At 40.2% G+C, this 24,162-nt stretch overlaps 1 protein-coding gene across 1 annotated transcript in view; it reads right to left on the bottom strand.

The window, feature by feature from the left end:
* Positions 1-8,528: 8,528 nt before the first annotated feature.
* Positions 8,529-24,162, bottom strand: part of scara3 (scavenger receptor class A, member 3) — a 59,085-nt gene continuing 43,451 nt past the window's right edge. Inside the window, exons 6-7 of the mRNA XM_060850427.1 lie at positions 19,643-20,689; positions 8,529-11,935 (exon numbers count right to left, since the gene is read on the bottom strand). Coding sequence (XP_060706410.1) covers positions 11,523-11,935; positions 19,643-20,689 — 1,460 coding nt within the window. The 3' untranslated portion in view covers positions 8,529-11,522. The remainder of the gene's footprint in view (positions 11,936-19,642; positions 20,690-24,162) is intronic.

Raw genomic sequence — 24,162 nt, 5'->3', positions numbered from 1 at the left:
TTGCCATTGTCCTGACCATTTGATAGTCCATCTATATCACCCTGTAGTTTAAGGCTGTCCTGCTAATCATTTCCCACTTAGTGATGAAACCTCTTATATTCATGTGTAAATCACTAATGTACATTACAAATAGCAAGAGACTCAGCACCAAATCCTGAAGTGTGCTACTGAAACGGGCTTCCTGTCACAAAAGCAATATTTGACTATCATTCTCTGCTTCCTAACACTCAGCCAATTAGGAAGCAGAGAATGATAGGCCTCACTGGGTTTCTCAACCGTTCCAGATAAAGACAGGAAGTACCAAAAACTTTCATGTACTTACCCCCACACTCTGGGTTCCTCAACTGTTCCATATATCACCCTCACCTTATCACCCTCACCTTAACCTCCTTCCACCTATCGCATTTCCAACGCCCCTCCCCCAAGTCCCTCCTCCCTACCTTTTATCTTAGCCTGCTTGGCACACTTTCCTCATTCCTGAAGAAGGGCTCATGCCCGAAACATCGAATCGCCTGCTCCTTGGATGCTGCCTGACCTGCTGCGCTTTTCCAGCAACACATTTTCAGCTCTGATCTCCAGCATCTGCAGTCCTCACTTTCTCCACTGACATATAGTTCCCAGGTTTATCGGTTCCACCCTTCTTAAATAATGAAATCACATAAATTATTCCTCTGGCACCAATCTTATGTCTAGCCAGAAAGGAATTTAAAATTCATACCAACAGCCTGGGTTACCTCTCATCTGAGCCTAGGGATTTATCCAATTTTGAAGCAGATAAAATGACCAACTCCTCCTCCCTCTCAATTGTAATTTGTTCAAGTATTTTACAGTATTGCCAGGACTCAAGGATCTGAGAAATACAGAGAGGGTGGACAAACTAAGACTTTAAAAAAGAGCAGCATGGTGGCTCAGTGGTTAGCAATGCTGCATCACAGCACTAGGAACATGGGCTCAATCCCAGCCTTGGGCAACTGTGTCGAGTGTGCACACTCTTCCCGTGTCTGTGTGGGCTTCTTCTGGGTCCTCTGGTTTACTCCCACAATCCAAAGATGTGCAGGTTAGGTGAATTGGTCATGCTAAATTGCCCAGAGTGTTCAGAGATGTGTTGGTTAAGTGCTGTAGTCAGTGTAAATGTCAAGCAATAGGTAAGGGAATGAATCTGGGTGGGTTACTCTTCAGAGGGTCAGTGTGGACTTGTTGAGCCAAATGGCCTATCTGCACACTGTAGGGGTTCTATGAGCCCTACTCTCTGACCCTTTACCAATTTCATTTTTCTCAACTTGTGAATATGTATGCAATTGTTATTTAAAACCTCATGTACATCTTCCGGCTCACAATTTGTCACTTAGGACTTTAATGGATCCCATTATTTCATTGCAGCTTTTGTAGCTAATAATAGTTATAAAGTATCTTTGGATAGTTCTTTATTTTATTCACCAATATTTTTTCATGCTCACCTCTTTGGTTTCCTTATTTCTGTTTTAAGTAAACCTTGCATTTCTTATACACCTCTCAGGTTTCTGGTCTTTCATAACCTTAAATCAATTAAAATGTTGGAGAAACTCAGTCAGTCTGGCAGTATCTGTTGAGAGAAAACAGAGTTAAACATTTCGCAACCAGTAATCCTTTGTTAGAAAGGATGCCCACATAAAGACTTTAGCAGAAGATAAACTCAATTTTAAAAACATAAATGTAGAAACAGGAATAGACCCTTCAGCCTATCAGGTTTGCTCTGCAATTCAACATCAACATGGCTGTTTGTCTATCTCAACATCATTCTCCCGCTCTCTCTCCGTATTCCTTGATACATTTAATCTCTCGAAATGTATCTATTTTTTCTTAAAAACATTCAGTAGCCTTGTGCATTAAGGAGGTGATATAGATGAGCATTAAAGGTTTATTGCATGATAGGGAAAGGCTAGATTTTCTCTGAAATTCATGATTTTCTCGTGAGATATCAGGCTCAACTTAACAGTAGATTCACATTACTGCAACAGAAACATTCGGGCACAGCATTGATAACAAACATAGGATTAGAAGCAGTATTCTGATGTATGGTCATTGGACTCAAAATGTTAACTCTGTATTTCTCTGAGTCGAGATTAGAGTGGTGCTGGAAAAGCACAGCAGGTCAGGCAGATTCTGAGGAGCAGGAAAATTGACGTTTCAAACAAAAGCCCTTCATCAGAAATAGCTTCGATGAAGGGCTTTTGCCCGAAATGTTGATTTTCCTGCTCCTCGGATGCTGCCTGACCTGCTGTGCTTTTCCAGCACCACTCTAATCTAGACTCTGGTTTCCAGTATCTGCATCATTGTTTTTACCTAATTGATTTCTCTGAGTAGATGCTGGCAGACGTACTGTTTTTCTATAGCACTCTCTCTGTTCTTGTTTCAGATATCCAGCATCTGCAGTTTTTTTGTGTTCATTCGATCATAAGTTTCCCTTTTTACCTTACCCAATCTTACATATTCCTCAATATCCCAATGTTCTTTGGATTTTTTAGTTGCATTCTTCTCCTTTACAGGAACATAGTGACCCTGTATTTTCACAATTTCTTTTTTGGAGAACTCCCGCTGCTCCATTGTAAATTTTCCTATAAGTCTGAATCTAACCCAATTTGACTAGATATTACCTTATCATATTAAAATCAGTCTTCCCTCAATTCAAAGCCTTTTTTCTCATTTCTGTGGCCTTTTCTTTAAATCTAACTGAATTATGGTTGCTATCATCAAAATGCCCTCCCACTTGTCCAGTTGGGCTCCCTAAAATAAGCTCCAATGTCGCCTAATATCTTGTAGTCCTTATACATAGAGTCATAGAAATGTACAGTGCGGAAACAGACATTGGTCCAACCCATCCACACCGACCAGATATCCCAACCCAATCTAGTCCCACCTGCCAGCACATGGCCTGTATCCCTCCAAACACTTCCTATTCATATACCCACCTAAATACCTTTTAAATGTTGCAATTGTACCAGCCTCCACTACTTCCTCTGGCATCTCATCCCATACACGTACCACCCTCAGAGTGAAAATGTTGCCCCAAAAGCTCTCTTATTATATATGTAAAGAATTCTGCCCCTTCAAGCCTTTCACGCTTGTCTATCCCAGTTAATATTGGCAAGTTGCTAGTTGCCTCTATCTCTTCCTGACCATTCTGCGTCTATTGTACAGTCCAAACATGTGATTTCCCCATTTTTGTTTTTAATTACACTCATATTACTCCAGCTGATGAGCCTTCAAAGTTATCGACTCTCCTTATTGTAGGAATTAACTCGTTGATCAATCTTGATCAATATTGCAAAGCCATCTCCCTTTCATCCTGACCTGATTTGCCTGAAGATCCTATACCCATAATATTGAGCTGAGTCCTACCCCTCCTTCAACTGTGTCTCTGTGATAGCAATGATGTTATATTCTCATGTGTTAATCAGCACCCTCAACTCATCTGCCTTAATCACAAGATGCTTTGTATTAAAATAAATACTGTCCAACCCAGCCGAGCTCTGACAACTATATACACTCTGCCTGCCAGACTACCTTGGTTTCTCTTCTATATTTGTTTGTGCATCACCACTAATTCACCTCTACTCCATTTCGCATTCCCCTGCCAAATTAGTTTATCCCCTCCATGAACAACTCTAGCAAACCCCAATCCCTCACCCTCCTCCATTCTATCACTGCAAAGATGTTGGTGCCAAGTCTGGCACAAACCCAAATTTGCAGGTCTCCAAGTGAAATCCCCAACACCTGGCAAAGGCCTCAAAGGATATAGCCGCCAGCACAAGTTGTCTCTTGGTGTCCACTGGCAAGTCCTTCACTTCCTCGTCTAACTGCCCACTGTCACTCCAAACATAGGTGGTTTCTCTGTTACTGCTGATGGGTTCTCTAGACCCTGTGTCTGAACTCTCTGACATTTTAGGATTTATTGGGGCAGGTTTGCTCACTCCCCCTGTGTATTTTGGAATTTGGTTCTGGGAGGGCAGTTGGCCAGGTCGAGTGTTTGAAACAATCAAGAATTTGGAGAGATTGTCAAGCCATGGAGACACAATCAGTCAGGTCAGGTGTAATGGGTAGTTAGGGATGTAAATGAGTGGTCAGAAGGTGGTTAAGTGTCATCAGATTATTTGCGGTGCCATTTTATTATTAGGCAAATTAATCAGCGAAGATGTGTTCAGTTGTATATTTAACCAGATGTTGGATTTGATTTCAATCTATCAAACATTTCTTCAGTGTCTATTCAGAGAAGTACCATGGACTATCAGAGTCTTCAACTCAACTCAGACATTCAGGGAGAGTCTGGGGAGGTGGGGAATTGTCCATTGGAAGGCGAAACTTGCTGGATATTTCTCACTGAGGTCCACATGTCAGGATTTCCACTGGGTTCAGATCTTCAGCCATATTTCTGGCCTCCCATGATCCAGGCACAAGAGGATTTGGCCCATGTGCATAAGACAGGATGATACATAACTTGGAGATCATGGTATTCCCATAATAGTACTGCAACTTTCTTATGGAAAGGATGTGCTGTCATACTACCTTGGTAAGTTATAGCAGTGTATCCAAATGACTGGATATGTAGTAACCCCAATTCACCAATAATGGAAGATACTAATCATAAGATACTAATCAATTGAACTGCTTTGTCCTACAATCCAAGCTTCTTGAGTCTTGTTTTGGTTGTATTCTTTCATACAGATAGAGACTATTCAATCAGACTTCTACTTTTGGACTTGTGATTAATTAAGAGACCACAAGGGGAGGGTGAGGCACTCATTGCAAAGTGCTCTGTCCTGCCCTAATAGCCATTATGTTGGATTGGTTGATTCATGTAAGTTCACATGTTCAAGGGTAACTCTCCACCAAGCATTTAGAAGTGGGGGACTCAACAATAGTGATATTATTGAAGGTCAAGAATCTATAACTGAGACTGTGCTTTATCCTGTTTGTGACTGTATTTTCTCTGTCTGGAATGTCCAGAAGGTGAACATGACTGACCACGCATCATCCCAAGCCCAGGTTTTATCTAAATAGCCTCGAGTGCTTCATTATTAGAGTAATTTTAATTGATGGTGTACATGGTTGATTGTGTTAGTTTTATCCCACTTTAGAATTATTATACAAAGTGGATGTCGCTGCTGAAGAGTTGAAGATGAATACTTTCATGTCATGATCTCGTGGGGCTCTATTAATTGACATCCTAAAACCACATTTGTCTTTCTTTGTACACACGCACTGAAAATCCAACAGAACACCGTTATGTAAGAAAGTCACTTATCTGTTACTGGGGAAGGATGAGATTAAAACTAAATTATCATGGGGATAAAATTGCAGTTAAGGAAATAAACTAGCCACATCCTCTAGTCACTTTCAGGCAATTTGATTGCCCAATTTTTTCAATAGTTTTCCCTTTTAATGTCATACAACAAGGTACAATCAAATAATAACTGGCATCCACGGAGTTGGATTATGCAGGGGGAATGTTGGTGAAACTATAATGGCACAGGATTGCACACATGGAAAGAAGTTTTAATGCATAAGATGGAGTCACTGACAAAATAGAAGAGACTATTGTCTGTTTCTTATACTATTGCAGCAAGAATGTCTTCAAACTCATCATGTGCCCCATTTTGCCTTGACTGAGAATCTGGCAGTTTCTTCTCATTATTTGGACCTCAGTGGTGGTGTAGCTGTCTTCACATAGCCCCAATTTTAACTGAAGATATAAATATATTGCATACAGGTGGTTCTCCTATAACACCGTCATTGCGTTCTAGTGAAACCTTGCTTAATGTAAATAATGGGGCCTATTGGAAAAGTGGGGTCGGGGACAGACCAGCAAAGAAATCACTCAAGATCGCTCAACAATCACCCAAAAGTCTAGCGAAGCCTGAATGAAGGTTGAAATCATATTTATTAATGAAACAAAAGTAAGTTTAACTCAGTACATTTTAAAAATGTAATAAAGCTGTACAGCTCTCTGTACAGTATCTCTCATAGAAAGCTGCTCTGTCAGCAGCTGACATCGATGCATGCACAGATGGGCCTGAAGACCGGCGCTGACATTGCCTATGTGCAGAACAGAGAGTTTGGTGCATGCGCACAATGGCATGAAGAGAAGCACCAACCTCATGCATGAGCAGACAGTGGTGCATGCACAGAACAGGAAGAGCGCTGGCACATGCGCAAACCAATCCCCGCTGGAATCGCATTACTGCCAGCAGAGGTAAGTGTTCTCTAAAATACCGTTCCCTAATGTTTCAGCAATGTCACAGCTATGTCGCGCTGCTGAAACTTGTGTTATCTCACAACTACCTGCAAAACAGAAAATAAGAAACAAACTCAAATACCTATGCTAAAGTATTGCCTTGTTCATTTTAGCTCCTTGGACTCATTACAATCCTGCAGCAGAGTGTTTAGCCTGAAAATGACAGGAACAACATGCAGATCAGTAAGACAGGATGATAATTGGGCAGTTGGGGTTTCAGTTAAGACAAAGCAATGGAACTTTAGAGAAGACATAGAAAGACTTGAAAGGGACTACAAATCAAGACAGGTGGTATGAAAGTAGTTCCACACAAGAATAGAAAGAAAGAAGCAAGAATATTGCACCGCCACATTGGGAAGCTTTGGTGGGACCAAACAGAATAAGGATTTTAAAAGAGAGATAAAAGAATTAAAATATTAAATTTGTGTAAAGTTTGGAGGAATCCTCAAGTGGTACTTTTCTGACAGTGAATCGGTTTTTCATCATTACAATTTTAAAGAAGTTAACACCATATTAATTTTAGGGCATAGTTTTTTTTTAGAAAACTCCTTTAATGTGAATAATTTTGCATATTTTAAAAATTCACTTGTGAGGCCTTAGAAACAGTGGATGCATTGGTGGTCATTGTCCAACTTCCTATAGACAATGGAACAGATCTTATAGATTGGAGTGTAGCAAATGTAATCCCGCTTTTTAAGAAGGGAGGCAGAGAGAAATCGGGAATTTCAGACCAGACAGATGGCATGAGCAGTGGGGAAAGTGCTACAGTCCATTATAAAAGACTTAATAGCTGAGCAATGAGAAAATAATGGCAGGAACAGCCAAAGTCAGCATGGATTTACAAAAGGGAAATAATGCTTGTCAAATCTATTGGAATTCAACGAGGATGTAACGAGTAGAGTTGATAAGGGACAGCCAGTGCATGTGGTGGCTTTCGACAAAGTTCCACTTCAGGAATTAGCATGTAAAATTAGAGCACATGAGATTGGGGCTAGTATATAGAAATAAATAGAAACTGGTTAGCAGACAGGAAAACAAAGAGTAGGAATAAACAGGTCTTTTCCTGAATAGCAGGCAGTCACCAGTGAAAGTACGGCAGGGGTCAGTGCTAGGCTCCAGCTATTCACAATATATGTTAATGATTTTAACATAATATCTCTGAAGGTGGGAAGGTGAGCTACGAGGAGTGTGCACAGATACTTCAGTGTGATTTGGGCAAGCTGAGTGAGTGGGCAAATGCAGTATAATGTGGATACATTTGAGTTTATCTACTTTGGGAACAAAAACAAGAAGGCAGATTATCTGGCTGGCTTGAAATCGAAACTGGGTTATGTGCAATGTGATCTGGTTGTCCTCATACGCCATGTAGTGAAGGTAAGAAAAGTATGTGCAGTGGGTGGTTAAGGCAGCAAATGGTATGTTGGCTTTCACAGCAAGAGGATTCGAGTACAGGTGCAAAGATTTCCTGCTGAAAATATAGAGGGCCTCGGTGTGACTACACCTCGAATACTGTATGCAGTTTTGGTGCCCTTATCTAAGGAAAGATGTTCTTGCTGTAGAGGGAGTGCAGTGAATGTTTACCAGGCTGATTCCTGGGATGGCAGGACTGCTGTATGAGGAAAGGTTGAATTAATCAGGGTTATATTCGCTGGAGTTCAGAAGAATGAGGGAGCACCACATAGAAATCCACAAAATTCTAACTGGAAGGACTGTTTCCACACAGTAGGGATTCTATGACAAGGTCAATGCAGGGTAGGCGTTCCCTGTGGCACGGAGTCTAGAACCAGAGGTCACAGTCTAACTCCTAAGGAGAAATTTCTTCATTGATCCAGGGAATGGTGAGCCTGTGGAATTCACTCACACAAGAAGCATTCAAGGCCAAAGAACTAAGATTTCAAGAAGGAGTTGGATATAGCATTTGGTGGTTAAGGGATCGAAGAGTATGGGGAAGGTGGGGGTGGGGGGGGGGGGGGAGATTAGGAACAAGCTATTGAATCGGATGATTAGCCATGCTCATAATGAATAGTGGAGTAGGCTCAAAATGGCCAAATGGCCTACTCTTGCTCCTGTTTTCTACATATCTATTGGATGTGGGCATCGCTGGCTGAGCTAGGACTTTTTGGCTATCCCTAGTTGCCCTTGAGAAGCTGGCAGTGAGCTGCTTTCTTGTTATAAAGTAAGGTAATGGTTTGTTATTACCTCCCATAAGAGAAAACTCTTCACCTTAGTTATCTTATCATTTGATGCTGTACAATAATAGTTATGCACTGCATTTATTAAGCCAGGGCTTCGGCTAACTGGCTATAATTAGAAGTTACAATGTTTACATAGGTTGGATGACAACTACAATAGCATGCAAACCAGCTGCAGTTTTAACACGTTACAAAATTCAGGAAACCAGTTCATTTTTTCCAATTATAATAAAACAATACTCTATTTTCTTGAAAGTATTTCAGATTGTTATACATAATTAAAATATTTTAAACCTTAACGTTTTTACTGTGTCATAGATTTTACTGAAAAGACTAAAAAAAACTGAGCACATGGCCTGCATAAAATCCTTAATTGTGAATGTTTTTGATAGCATTCATTTGAATATGCTGTAAAGGGTATTTTAAAGCAAATAAGTAATTAACAAGTTAAACTGACACACTAGCAAACAATAATACATTTTACATTTAACATAAAATGTAAACATGGCCATTTCCCAGCTTTATAACTTTGCACATATCTTATAGTTACAGTGCAAATCTTAGAGTATGCAATACTTGCAAAACATCATGGTCATAGCAATTGTCTTTGTATTTTTCAGAAGAAAAATGACAAATTAATTAATGCATGCAAAATGAATAACGTATCATTTATTCTTTAGTCTTTCCTAATCCTGAAATATATCAATTATAACTATTGAAATGTGAAAGTGAACATAAACCTTACACCTTCTTAGGTGTAATTTTCTTGTGTTTCTGAATGTTTGAAAATTTCAGCAAATGCAAAAAAAAATGTTGATATCTATCCTGGATACATCACATCTTTGAAATATAAACTGTAATACAAAACCTCTTTTTTCCCTGTGGATTCATTTAATAAACAAATGTTAATTTTTGAAAGAGTCTTTATAGTTGCAAGGATTTCATTATATTTTGTCTCATTTGCTTTCATGATGGGTAAAGGGGTTGCAATGTTGGAAGGTGTTGAACTTTGGTACTCCAAGGTAAATCTCATTTTCTAAAAAACAAAATCCTGAGAAACGTTGACCTGCTTTTGCTCCTATATTTAGTCACACAAATTGCATCAGTGTTAACACACAAAGTGTTACAAGTGCAGAAAAGATTACAATTCTCAATAGATGTGTATTCAATTTATCTAACTATCACTTGCCATCACACAGTAAATGGTTTTATTTCTCACAGCATCTAGGGCAACATAGCTAAGGTTTTATGCATGGGAATGTCAGCCCCCAATTGTTTCTGTTTTGCCTATGTCTGCATGTGGGAAAGTGAGAACTGCAGATGCGGGAGATCAGAGTCGAGAGAGTGGTGCTGCTGTGCTTTTCCAGCACCACACTGTGTTGTATGTGTTTCACTGACTTGGGCTTGGGCAAAATACGACAGCAGTAAAAGCCTGAGGAGAGCTTCAGGTAGCTGCAAGCTGTTTGCTCCATGCATGCTGTCTGGGTTTCCAGCACTGTGATCATGAGAGATGATCAAATGTCTTCTGCAGATTCAAAAAACATGAGGTATACTTGCCCTTTTAAATTCCAATATGCATATTCAGTTTGCATACCAATACGTGTAGGCCCATAGAGAGACTTTACGTATCTAGTGAGTTCTGCTCCAGCCAGAGGTGTTTTAGGATAGACAACCAGTCGGCAGCATTGGCATTGAAATGTGAAGACCAACAACGTGTTGTGCAGATGCTGACTACTGTGTACTCACAACACTTCCTATAATCTATGTAATTACCGGCTGGATTCATTTTCAGCAGAAATTTCAGAACAAACCATTTGTCCAGGAAATGTGGAAAAGTTAACTTTAAGGAATTTACAAGCACTTATTGATGAGAAAATTTATAAAGAGTCAAAATCAGCTGAAAATTAATCAGAAAATATTTCAAAATTGCTGTAGGCCCTACGTTTAAAAGGTGAGTTATTTCTGGCATAACTTAAATTGCAAAATCTCGCATAACAGTCATTTAAAGTTAAGTAAATAGCAGTCTTTAAATAGTATGATCCTGACCACATGGTCATATTATCAAGAATAACAGTTCAATGGTAATAAATTCTAACATGGTGGCAGCAATGAACCTACAACATGTCCCTGAAGGATGCCCTGGTCTGAGCCAAAATTGGAACTCAAGCCACATTAATTTGTGTGAGAGGCTGGCATCTTTTAAAGCTCCACATGGAGCATATTCATTTAAAGCAATGGATAGTAGACCTCTCGCCAATAGTTAGGTTTATGGGGCATGGTTAATCAGAATGAAGTGAAATTGGGGACCGTTTCTGCTTCTCCTGAACCGTAAATGAATTTATTTGTTTTTGCTAAAATTTTGCCTTTTAGAATCAGTCAACAAGTGACCATTTCATAATCTTGAGTGGACTAGACCCAGCTCTTTGACTTCCAATCACTGGATTGAGCAGAAGGGCCCAAGCTTCAAGTCCTTCATTTCTACAAAACACGTTCTAAGTTGCCTCAGGATGCCTGTAAATTGCAAAACTGAATATGAAGACAATGTCCTGCAATCGTGCTTTGTAGGTGGGATGTTGAACAATTATTTTTGTTGCAACTACCTTACGTCTTCGTCTCCTAAAGACAGTGCTTCACAGTGAACTGGATCTCTATGGATTTCCCTGGCTTCAGGTACCTCATTAAGTAATGTTCCATCATGTTACATCTTATATCTGAACAATTCAAATAAGGCAGTTAAAACTGAGCACTGGGATGATTATGACTCTGATCTAGACATTTGATTGTGAGTCTGATCTAGGTCAAAATGAGAAGAAGATTAGTCTCATCCTAGTAGGTACTTTATATAATAATTTGTTAAAGATGGCATATAAACTTGGTGGTAACCTATCACGTGTGACCAGGGAGTCATGTGACAATAGTGTGTACCATATCTGTTTCAGTGAATTAGTTTTAAGATTTCTTGGAAAGTAAGCATAAATCTTGCTGTTTTTCTTTGCGTAATTATGTAACAAACATTCAGGAGGGTGCAACAGATCAAAACAAAACAAAGATGCTTCTGTTCATGGACCTGGTGGTCCTCGAGATCCTGGGGGGCCTGTTTTTCCCATTTCTCCCTTTGGTCCCCGTGGCCCTGGAATTCCAGGATCTCCTTTAGCACCTGATTGCCCTTTGGGCCCACGTGGTCCTGGCTTTCCTTCTGGTCCTGGTGGTCCTCTGTCTCCCTTAGAACCAGCATCTCCTCGTGAGCCAGACTTCCCAAAAGAACCTTTACTTCCTTTAAGACCAGGTGCCCCGATCGGACCTTTTGAACCTTTGTCTCCACGAGCACCCGGAGGTCCATCTAAACCTCGTGCGCCAGACTTTCCTGCGGGACCCTGTTCACCTGTGTCACCTTTTGGTCCGACAGGGCCAACGTTTCCTTTTATTCCTGCCTCCCCTTTGTTTCCTTTTGGTCCTGGCAGACCTGGCAAACCTATGGGGAAAATATAATAAATCTGAATGGATTTTGATAACTTCGATCAGAAAAGTTAATCATTTTGATTAGGATGACTCCATGCATATTTCGGTTGTCCCTGTGGTTTTACACAGCCTGATTCAGAAAATTGCTTGGTAGTTCAAAAGCTGAACCTGTTGCTAAAGAGAGACACAAAGTTGATTCTCTTTAGCTTATCTCCTTACGACTGGGATGCAATAAATTAAATACAATAAGGTAACAATTTACACAGCATTAAAGACTGCTGATTGTCAAAGAAATGTTTGCTGTCAATTTTATCAGATTGATTCATTTCAGACCATACAGGTAAACCCCAACCACTCTGGGCAATTGCCATTTGGAATGCAGCAGCAGTTGGTAGTCTCTATAATCTTTTCCTCATTGAAAAAGATGTAATGTACAGACAAATGAATTTTGCCTACACAGAACAGGGGCCTCTCTGCAAATATATGTGAATTCACGTATGTGCAAATGAATCTCAATCAAGGATGTCATAGCCAATAAGATCCACTGGCCCTGCTTCCAATCACTACAAAACCAATTTTTAATCAGTTTGTGAATCAAATTAGAAAGGCAAGGACAGATTAGAGATAGTCAGACTGACTTTGTGCATGGGAAATCATGTCTCACAAACTTGGTTAGATTCTTTGAAGAGGTGACCAAGACAGTAGATGAAGGCAGACCAGTAGACGTTGTCTACATGGACTTTAACAAGGCCTTTGACACAGTTCTGCATGGTAGACATTTTCGTAAAATTAGGTCACATGGGATCCAAGGAGAGCTAGCCAATTGGATACAAGATTGGCTTGACAGTAAGAGAAAAAGGATGTTGATAAAGGGTTGTTGTTCAGACTAGGGGCCTGTGACCAGCAGTGTGCCACAAAAACTGGTGCTGGGTCCACTGTTGTATGTCATGTGTATAAACAGCTTGGATGAGAATATTGGATGCATGGTTACTAAGTTTGCAGATGACCACCAAAATTGGTGGTATAATGACAGTGAAGAAGGTTATCTCAGAGTACAATGGGATCTTCATCAACTGGAAAAGTGAGCCAAGGAATGGCAGATGGAGCTTAATGCAGATAAATGCAAGATGTTTCATTTTGGTAAGACAAACCAGGGCAGGACTTACACAGTTAATGGAAATGTTGTTGAACACAGGTTCAGGTACATAGTACCTAGGGGTGCAGGTACATAGTTTCTTGAAAGTGACATATAGGTAGACAGGATGGTGAAGAAGGTACTTGCCTTCTTTGGTCAGAGCATGGAATACAGGAGTTGGGACTGATGAGTTAAACTGGAAAGGGTGCAAAAATGATTTACAAGGATATCACCTTGACTGGAAGGTTTGAGTTATAAGGAGAAGCTGGATAGTGTGGAATTTATTTCCCTGAAGCGTAGGAGGTTGAAGGGTGGCTATATAGAAATTTATAAAAACCATGAGGGGCAAGAGACAAGGTGAATAGCCAAGATTTTTTCCCAAGTAGGGGATCCAAAACTAGAGGGTATCACTTTGAGGTGAGGTGGTAAGATTTTGAAGGGACCTGAGGGACAACTTTTTCACACAGAGGAAGTGATAGAGACAAGTAGAGTTACAATATTTAAAAGACATTTAAACAGGTACATGGAAAGGTTTAGAGACATATGGGCCAAAATCAGGCAAATGGGACTGGTTTTGTTTAGGAAACCTGGGTGGCATTGACAGGTTGGACTAAAGGATGTGTTTCCATGCTGTATGACTCAAACCCTCTTTTAGAATTACACACAAACTTAAAAAGGATAAAATTCTGCTTTGGTTCTGGTATCCTTTAGTTACAGTTAAAAATATTATAGAAACTTAAAAACAAGAGGCCTTTTAAAAGCTGACCAGAATGGACCCAAATTGACGTGCAGACATGCTGATATTGGGCCCTTTGACAAAAAAAACCCTCATTTTTAAATGGAGCTAAGGTGTGTGGGCAAGGGGGTACCAAAAATGAAAAATATCTTTTATTGAAAAATCACTTGCTCCCAAGATTTTTGGATAAAAGATTCCTGACCTGCATTTGTCACAGGGATGTCAAAAACAAGGTGATGTGGTGAATTTTCACATTGAACTTTGTTAGAAAATGAACATTGAAGACTATGCAAAAATCAGTAATTTAACAATGACATAATTATCTGTGTGTTTTGATGTCGCTGCAAGTCAGCTTAATTCATCTGACTTCACTTTCCTTCGGGGAACATATTGCTTGCCCACATCTTCATAATGGCTACAGAAAAAGAATGTCTTGCTGGTGTCATGATTGGATTTAGAAAGATAACTTTAATGCATTTCTATAAGTGATTGTTTTCAAAACATATTCAAGTGTCCAACAAAAATGGCTGCTAAATCACATGATTGAACTTAGCAGTAAACTTCCAGAATCTTCTCACAGGTCAACGTCAGCCAGACAACCAAGGCCTACTGTTTCTTCTAATGGGAATGCTAACTACTGTGTTATAAACTGTTACAGACAACTGTCTCCATGGAGGTTAAAATATCTACATAATAGAATTGCATGTTACTCTTATCCTGTAAGATACTTTAATTTCCACATCACCTCCATGATGTACCATAGACAGTTATTTATTTGAATGTAAGATTTTGTCTGGATGGGGTCTGTTACTCCCACCTCCCATGGATGCATGGTAACATGATTCCTACAGTACTGAATCCACTGATTTTTAGCCATTCAATTTTGAAAATGTAAGCAGTTAAGGGGTCAACACTGCCCCATAGAACAACTACTGACCATACTAAGACATCAGATTCCAAGCTCCAAATAAAAAAAAGCATTCTGTCTACAAAAATCAGCCTACATCTTGTACTTGTGTTCTCTGCAAAGAATCAACTTTTTTTCCACCAAAACAGAAGCAGAAGTTCTATTTCAGCAATGTCCCTCACTAGATCTTAAAGAAAATTTTTCAAGAGAAGAAATTGTGTTCGACTCCTGGAACTGATATCTGACCAATCAACCACCCACACAAAGGTTTCACACATCCAACTTTGGACCAGTGCATTCCATCTTAAAAGCAAAAACGTAGAGATAACATCACTCTCCTAGGTAACATTTCAGATGAGTGCAAATACTTTAATCTCTTACTATTAGATACTGACTAGCTCCCATATCTCTCAATCTTTTCAGTTCTCTACCTTTCCCCCCTGTTCTTCCTGAGTAAAACTCACCCACAGAGGTGATGTCTTTGTAAAGGTCAAGCGCTATATTACTATCAAGTCCCTGTCTAAACATGTGCACTCTCCTGCAGCTCCTTGACTTCTTTCGGGATTTCCTTCACTACCTCATACAAGGCGCTTGGTGAGACCACATCTGCAGTACAGTGAGCAGCTTTGGTCACCTTATTTAAGGAAAGATATCACTTCATTGGAGACAATTCAGAGAAGGTTCATGAGGATGATCCTTGGTACGGAGGGACTATCCTATGGGCAAGGCTAAACAGTTTAGGGCACTACTCTGGAATTGAGATGAATGAGGTGCAATCTCATGGAGACATCGAGGATTCTTAAGGCATGTGATAGCCTAACAACATTTATCCTGTTTCTCCTCATGGAAGAGACTAAGACCAGAGGGAATAGTCTCAGAATAAAGGGCTGAAAATTTAATACTGAGATGAGGAAGAATTTCTTCTCTCAGAAAGTTGAGTGTTTTTGGAACTCCTTGCCACAGAAAGCTATGGGACAGGCCATTTATGTATATTTATGGCTGAGATAGATAAATTCTTGATCAGTAAGGGAATCTAGGATTATGGGTAAAGAGCAGGAAAGTGAATGTGAGGAGTGTCAGATCTGCCACAATCCTATTGAATGGCCAAGCAAGTTTGGGGGCCAAACACCTATTTCTGTTCCTATTTCTTATAATCTGATGATATTCCATGACTACTTTGTACTTAAGTCATTGCTAACTGAATAACCTCCTTCTCTTCTCGACTTCTGACTCAATTTTTCTCCTTGCATGTTATACAACCATAGAGTTTGCATAGCACAGAAAGGGGCCATCCAGCCACTTTTATCCATGTCAGTCTTTAAACATCCATTTATTCTAATATCATTTCCCAGCACATGACCCATAGTCATGTAGACTATAGCATTTCAAGTGTTAATCTGAATAGTTCTTAAATGTCTCAAGGTTCCTGTCTCTACCAGCCTTTTAGGCACTGAGTTCCAAATGTCATAATCCTCTGAGTGAAAAACATTTCCTTGTATCACTTCTAAACCTTCTGCTTATTCCCTTAAAACTGTGCCTGTTGTTCTAACCCCTGCATTAAGGGGAAATAGTTTTCCCTATCTAATCTAACTATGCCTCTTTTAACGTGGTACACCTCAGGAAGATCCCCCTCAACCTTCTTTGCTCTAAGGGAAACAACCTCAGCCTATCTGGTCTCTGTTCTTAGCTAAATTGCTACTGCCAAGGCAACACCTTTTATTGCCTGCGAACCTGTTTTTCAGTCTCCCTATAGCATGGACATCCTCCCTGTAATATGGTGATCAGACCTGCACTCAGAACTCCAGCTTTGGCTTACCTAATGCTATATATAGCTCCATGATAACCTCATTGTTCTTATAATCACGCCTGTGTTGTGAAGTAAGCCTAATGTCTGCATTAACTTTACAACAGCATTCTGGACCTTACAAAGGTTTTGCCTTCAGAAGGTGTGGTCAAGGGTCTGACTGTCTCTCAAATGACTTTACAATAATCTGCTTCAATTTGAACAATAACCTTTTCTCTCCAGACTATCAACAAAGTTATGGCTCCACACAAGCCATTCCTCGTTGAGGTTTCTCTCCAATAGTTTCTTAGACAAGTGACCTTACATCAACAATACATCATGATCTCTTAGACCCGTTCTGTCAATCCAGAACTCCATAGGTAGATTAAAAAAATTCTCACTTGACAGCATTGGCTGCAGCCCCCTGCCATGGGCACCACAGCACTTCTCATTCCACCACCATCACCAAACCGTGCTGGGCCCCAAGATACTCCCATTTCTGATCTGACCCTGATCCATCAACTCTTCTGGGTTTCTTCCTCGACAAGTGCAAAAGTGGAGAAAGCACAAGGATTTTTGTTTCCTATGTGGTTATAATAACAGTCCAAGCCGTCACAACAATAGTAGATTTAATTAACCACCATGGAGATTAGCAACTGTTTTACCTGCTACTTTGTTCCAAATAAACTTCCATATTTGATCTAATGTTTCAATGGTGTGACCTTCACATAGACCATACACTTCCTTTCAGAGGCTTCCAGAGTCACCCTATTGGAAAGGTTGGTAGCCTTGTGCTGCAGTCTTGTCTTGGGACTTACTCAGCCCACTTGTTTACACATGCTGTTTGCAACTTAGAAATTTCTGCCAACTGTACTCCTAAATTCCTGCACTTCCTTTGTATGCTTTTTGTGCCAACAAGATGAGTGGAACAATTTTAAATGTATGCTGACAATATTGTGGGAGGTATTTGTCTACATTTATTAAACTTATGGACATTAAGAGGATGGCCATAGGAATGCATGAGTGGAAACGTCAGTTGGCAGTGAGCTTTCACCTGCCAGCTGGGGATCTGCTTCTGCAGAGGAGCTCTACCAGATCCTCAACCAGTCGCTCAATTCCAAGAACACTGCTGGGCCTTCTCCTGGAGCTGGGTTCCTGGGGCTACAAGTCGTATCCAACACGTACCCAACAGGAGCTGCTGGCAATCAGAGCTGGCAGCTCCTGCACTTGACAGTGCCATGTAGGAGGCTGTCCAGAGAACAATCTCAGAGGGCAAGGTCCAAGACAGATTTGAGCAGGTTGGGGCGAGTGTGGTGTCGGGGAGGGGTGGGGGTTCAGGAGTGGAGACTATAAAGGCGAGGAGAGCAGGGCCTTTCAAATGCAAGGGCAATGGGATAGTTCTCAGTGGCCAGTCCTCTTCCTTATGCCCACGCCTTTAATCAGGGACTGAGTGTCTTTGACCAAAGGCCCCCTCGACCAGCCTTCATTCATTTCGCCTCTGGGAATAAGTTGTGTATGGGTCCATTGCAGTAACTTGCTCTTTATTTACTGGTGGGCCTCACCAACTGTCCTTCCCTAGCTGCCCTTGGTCTGAGTGGCTTGTTGGGCCGTTTCAGAAGGCCATTGAAAGTGAACTACATTGTTGCGTGTCTGGAGTCACAGAAGTCAGACTGGATAAGAATGGCAGATTTCCTTCACTGAAGATCTTTAGTGAGACAGATAGGTTTTTTCCTGATCAGCAACCGTTTCATGGTCATTAATAGGTCCTTAACTCCAGATTTTTTTTCACTAAATTCAAATTCCACCATCTGCAGGATTTGAACCTAGGCCCCCAGAACAGCTAAGTTTCCGGATTAAGATTCTAGCAATAGTATCGCCTGGCCCAGTATTGGTAGATGTGGTGATTGTAATGAAGTCAGCCAGTTGGGCCTGATCGAGTAAGTGTTCCCTTTCTTAGTAGGTTTTGCATACTGGAGATGGAAGTCATTTGCAAATGATCAGCATGGAAAAACAATGAAGCCAGAAATGGGAATACATAAAATATCTGTACTTAAAGTAATTGCTTTGAGAAAGGAAAAAATGGAAACAGTAGGACTGGAAGACTCACTTTCCCCTTGTTTTCTCTAAACCACTCAGGGACAATGCATGATGATGTATGGCATGGTATGTCAGTGGTTAGGGCTGCTGCCTCACAGTGCCAGGGACCCAAGTTTGATTCCATCCTTGGGTGCCTGACTGTGTGGAGTTTGCTCATTCTCCATGTGTCAGTGTGAGTTTCTTCCGGGTTCTCCGGTTTCTTCCCACAGTCCAAAGATGTGTACAGTAGGTGGATAAGCCATGGTAAATTGTCCACAGTGTCTGGGTATGTGCAGGCTACATGGGTTAACCATGGGAAATGCAGAGTTGTAGGGATCGGGTAAGGGGATAGGTCTGGGTGGGATGCTCTTCAGAGGGTTGGTGTGGATGCCATGAGCCTAATGGCCTACTCCACACTGTAGAGGTTCTGTGAATGACCAAGCAAAATGGAGATTCATCTGTTCACTGAGAACTTAAATGGAAAGATCAACTAACTAGCTCTAGACTCAAGCTAAACCTTACACCTCAAGAACTCTAAGAACATTTAAACTGTGTTTTTTTTAAAATCTTCCTTCTTGTGTTAGACACTCTCTCCATTGTATATTTCTATCTATCTGTGTTTGTGTGTGTCTTTGATGTCATAGTTTATTATTTTCCTGGAAAGTAATAAAATAAAACCTTGTTATTGGTTCTTGAATTTTGTATTTGTGGTCTAAAATATAGCTGTGGCTACAAAAAAATCAACATCTTTGTTGCAGTCAACTGAGAGGCCTCCTCACCTGGTCATAATAGCTATATGACTCAAATAGCTGAATATGGACTATCAATCAGCCTTTAGCTTTGCCTAATATTTTTATACTGTTAAATAAAAGTGCATAATTTTTCATAAAGTGTCCCTATGATTTTTTTTCCCTCCTGGGTTATTGTGCAACAAATTCATCTCTATTTCCTGGAGACTCCAGGGCAATCCAGGAGGTTTGGTAACTGTATTCTACACTGGCATCTTCAGCCAAAGTGACGACCAAATGTCACACCGTTATACTACATCATTCTGATGTTTGAAAATGATTAAAAGCCACTCACCTCTTAAAATAGTGACATTTTTGATTGCCTCTCCATGTTGTGCATCAACAATTTTCATTTCTTCCATTACAACAGCAAGCTTGCTTATTTCCTCGTCCACTGTTGCTGTTAGGAGATTATACTGCTGTCGTAGCATATCGGTGGCACTCTGAATAACGATCAGGGAATTGTTGAGATGGTAAAGTTCTTCTGAATGTGTTCCAATCCCACTTGAACAAGATGTCCTCACATCGCTGATATACTTTATCATGCTGTGTACATGATTGTTTGTAGCATTGATGTTGGCCAGTATGGTGTTAATTTCAGTTTCATGGGAAATCATTCGCCCCATAATGGTTTCAAACCTCTCAGCTGTCCTGTTTTCATAATACTTTGCATGATAAACAATGTCCTGAATATTTTCTTCATGGTCATCAAGGAAGGTGGAGATATTTTCAAACTGCTCATGCACCACCAGCAGTTGCAAGCTTAAGTCATGCATGACCTCAGCATTTTGAGAGACTCTCTGCAGTGTAGTGACCAGAGTGCTCTGAATACCTTTCACCACATCATTCATCCTGCTCATTGAAGTCTTCAAACTTCCAAAAGCTTTTGAGGAGTTCTGCCAGTCCGCCACTATCTTCCGTAATATTAGCGTTTCCTCATCAGCTTTCCTTTGAATTTCTTCACGCCATAATGTATTCTGGTTGGTGGTGAAGTTAATGTGTTGCACACTAATCCTTATTTTGTACTGGTCCTGGGTCAGTTTCCTCATAAACTCATCAAGTTCCTTTATAAGGCTTTGCAATCCATTTACTTGCACTGAAACACTTTCCACCGTTTGGTTGATCTGTTCAATAGATGTTGAATAATGCATAACCTCCTTATTGATTCGTCTGTTGTCAGTCAAAAGGGTCAAGTGGTTTTGGACAGTCTCATCCAGAGCAGGCTCTTGAGTCAACAGTAACTGCTGTATCTCCTCAAACTCTTTCTGCAAGCCAATGATTTCTTGTGCAAACTGGGAAATGTCGTGGCAAGAAGAACAATTTTTGCTTGTGGATTTTTTATCTGGGGTAACCGGGGAGGGGAAGAGAATAAAAAATATTATATTGCTTTATTCTTTCCCCTGTTGTTTCCCTTATTGGATTTGTCCCTCTGCTAGCTTACCTCCCATAAAGCTTGAAATTCAAATGATTATTTATGTCCTCACGAAGAAGTTAAGAGGAAACGGAGATCTTACAAATAAGTAATTGAGTCTTATGACTCACATTATGATGAAAAACAATAAGTGACTACACTTACAGTGACCTAAAAAAAAAATGGATGGTAAGCATAAATATACATCAACAAGAAATAACCAATACTCACAAAGAAACTAGCAACATGTCCATGGACAGAATAAAAGGTTGATTACTTCCTTTCCAAATAATGTCCACTGCATCTATGTTTGAACAGGTTGATGTAATTTGATGTCTAAGGGCCACATTAAATTATGTACGAGTCAGGACCATCCTTGGAGCTGCTCAGCACCAAATATTTGTTGGAATGAACATAGCTTCATTTATGCACGTAAGCTATTTCTGCCACATTTTTGATAATAAAGTGAGAGCAATTGTGAGCAATATTCCTGATGATACTTTTTTAAAAAATCATTTATCACAACTCAATTTTCCTTTTTGCTCATATCTCCTTCAAATGTTGTTGGAAAAAATAATCAAGTTTTGATTCAGTGTACTTAAATAATTGTGAAGAGAAACTTTTGAAAACTAAACCCTTTCCTTTCTCAGATCGAACCTTGCAATAAGACATGGTTCCAAATGCATGAGCACTCCTCTGATACTTGGCAATTCTTTATAGCCGCTTATTTCTACTTAGATAATTTTTGATAATGTATCCACTAATGGACCAGTTCCTATAAGAAGCCACATCTATTCAAGTACAGCAGATGTCACTGAAGCATAGTAAAATGTAGGAAACCTGTTTGGTAGCTTTCCTCACTTGTCCAATATTTTTAAAATTTAGATCAACCAACTTAGCACGGAAATAAATACGTTAAAGATATACATCTAATGAGCATTAATGTCAATTAATTTAGCTGATTACTTATAAAATAAATGCTCAATGCAGAAAGCATATGTCCCCCTACCAAAAGCAATCCATTGTTTCACTTGACAGTTAATTTCATTCCCAACTACAATAACTTAAAACAAAACCACAATCCATTCAAGAAAGTACTGAAATCCCATGAAAACTGCACTGCGCACACTGAACAGGATTCTTTTCATAATGAAAATATCACATTATAGTTCACAGCATCAGTCCGTGTGCTAATAATAACCAAAAGAAAGAAATGTTACTTTCATTTACGTAGCACCTGTGAAGATAATTCCTCAAAAATTTCATCCAATAAAGTACTTCTAAATTGCAGAAACAGTTATATTATCAAAACATGGCAGCCAACTTATGCACAGCAAGTTCCCAAAAACACAAAAGTGATAATAGATCATCTGTTTTAGTGATGTAATATTTACCAGGAATAGCTTGCCTATTTTTCTTCAAAATAGTTTCACAGGATACCTTACTGCCATCTGGGAAGGCAAACCCAGTCATTGAGTCATAAAGTCATAGCATCCTACAGCATGGAAACAGGCCCTTTGGCCCAAACTAGTCCATGCTGCCATATCCTTCTAAACCTTTCCTATCCATGTGTTTGTCCAAATGCCTTTTAAATATTGTTAACGTACTTGCCTCAACCACTTCCACTGGCAACTCATTCCATATGCAACCATCCTGTGTAAAAATATTGCACCTCAGGTTCCCTTTTATTCTTTCCCCTCTAACCTTAAAATGATGCCCTCTCATCCCTGATTCCCCAACCCTGAGAAAAAGACTAGCTGTATTCACCCTATCCAGGCTTCTCATGATCCTCAACATTCCTATAAGATTTCCCCCATCAGTTTCCTGAGGAAAAAAGTCCTTGCTTGTCTAACTTCTTCCCATAACTCAAACGCTCGAGTCCTGGCAAAATCCTTATAAATTTCTTCTGCACTCTTGCCAGTTTAATAACATCCTTCCTATCGCAAGATGACCAAAACTGAACACAACATTCCAAGTGCAGCCTCACCAATGTCCTGTACAACTACAACATAACTTCTATACTGAATGCCCTGACTGATGAAAGCCAATGTGCCAAAAGCCGCCTTCATTGCCCTGTCTACCTGTGACTCCACTTTCAGAGAACCATGCACCTGAACTCCAAGGTGTGTCTGCTCCACTACACTCCTTAAGGCCCTACCATTCACTATGAAACTCCTACCTTGATTTGACTTTCCAAAATGCAACACTTCATGCTTATCTATATTAAACTCCATTTGCCATTTCTCAGCCCACTTTCATAGCTGACCAAGGTCCTGGTGCAATTTCTGATAATGTTCCTCACTGTCCACAATATCGCCTATTTTAGTGTCATCTACAAGCTTACTAACCATGCTTTGTACATTCTCATCCAAATCATTGATATAGATAACAAAGAGCAAAATGCCCAGCACCAACCCCTACCCCTAATGCACTCCATTAGTCACAGGCCTCCAGTCTGACAAGCATTCTTCCACTATTACCCTCTGCTTCCTATTATCAAGCCAATTGTGTATCCAATTTGCCAGCTTCCCCTGGATTCCATGCACTCTAATCTTCCAGAACAGCCTACTATGTGAAACCTTATCAAATGCCTTAATGAAATTCATTTAGACTACATATACCGACCTGTCTTTGTCAACCTTCCTGGTCACTTCATCAAAGAACTCTAAGAAATTTATGAAGCATGATCTCACACAAAGCCAGTCTTTCATAATACCTTAAATCTCAGAACCTTCTCAAGTAACTTACCTACTACAGATGTTAGGCTTACAGGTCTATATTTCCCAGGTTTTCCTTTCAAACCTTCTTGAATAAGGGCACGACAACTGCTACCCTCCAGACTTCGGGGGCCTCACTCATGGCCAATGATGACAGAAAAATATCAGGCAGCGCCCCACAGTTTCTTGTCTTGCAGTGTTCTTGGATATAACTGGTCAGGACCAGGAGATTTCTTCACCTACATACATTCCAATGCTTCCAACACCTCCTCTACTGCCATATGGACTGTCTCCAAGATGTCACCATTAATTTCCCCAAGTCTTCTTTTCTTTCTCCACAGTGAATCCAGAGAAGAAATATTCATTGATGACCTCATCCATCTCCTGCGGCTCTACATATACATGTCCACTTTGATCCTTGAGGGTTCCTATTCTATCTCTAGTTATTCTTGGCTTAATCCAGAGGTAGAGCTGAAAATGTGTTCCTGGAAAAATGCAGCAGGTCAGGCAGCATTCAAGGAGCAGGAGAATCGATGTTTCGGGCATGAGCCCTTCTTCAGGAATGGTTCCTGAAGAAGGGCTCATGCCCGAAATGTCGATTCTCCTGCTCCTTGGATGCTGCCTGACCTGCTGTACTTTTCCAGCAACACATTTTCAGCTCTGATTTGCAGTCCTCACTTTCTCCTC

This window comes from Hemiscyllium ocellatum, chromosome 3, assembly GCF_020745735.1.
Source record: "Hemiscyllium ocellatum isolate sHemOce1 chromosome 3, sHemOce1.pat.X.cur, whole genome shotgun sequence".
Taxonomy (NCBI): Eukaryota; Metazoa; Chordata; class Chondrichthyes; order Orectolobiformes; family Hemiscylliidae; genus Hemiscyllium; species Hemiscyllium ocellatum.
This window is presented reverse-complemented; position numbering and strand designations above follow the sequence as displayed.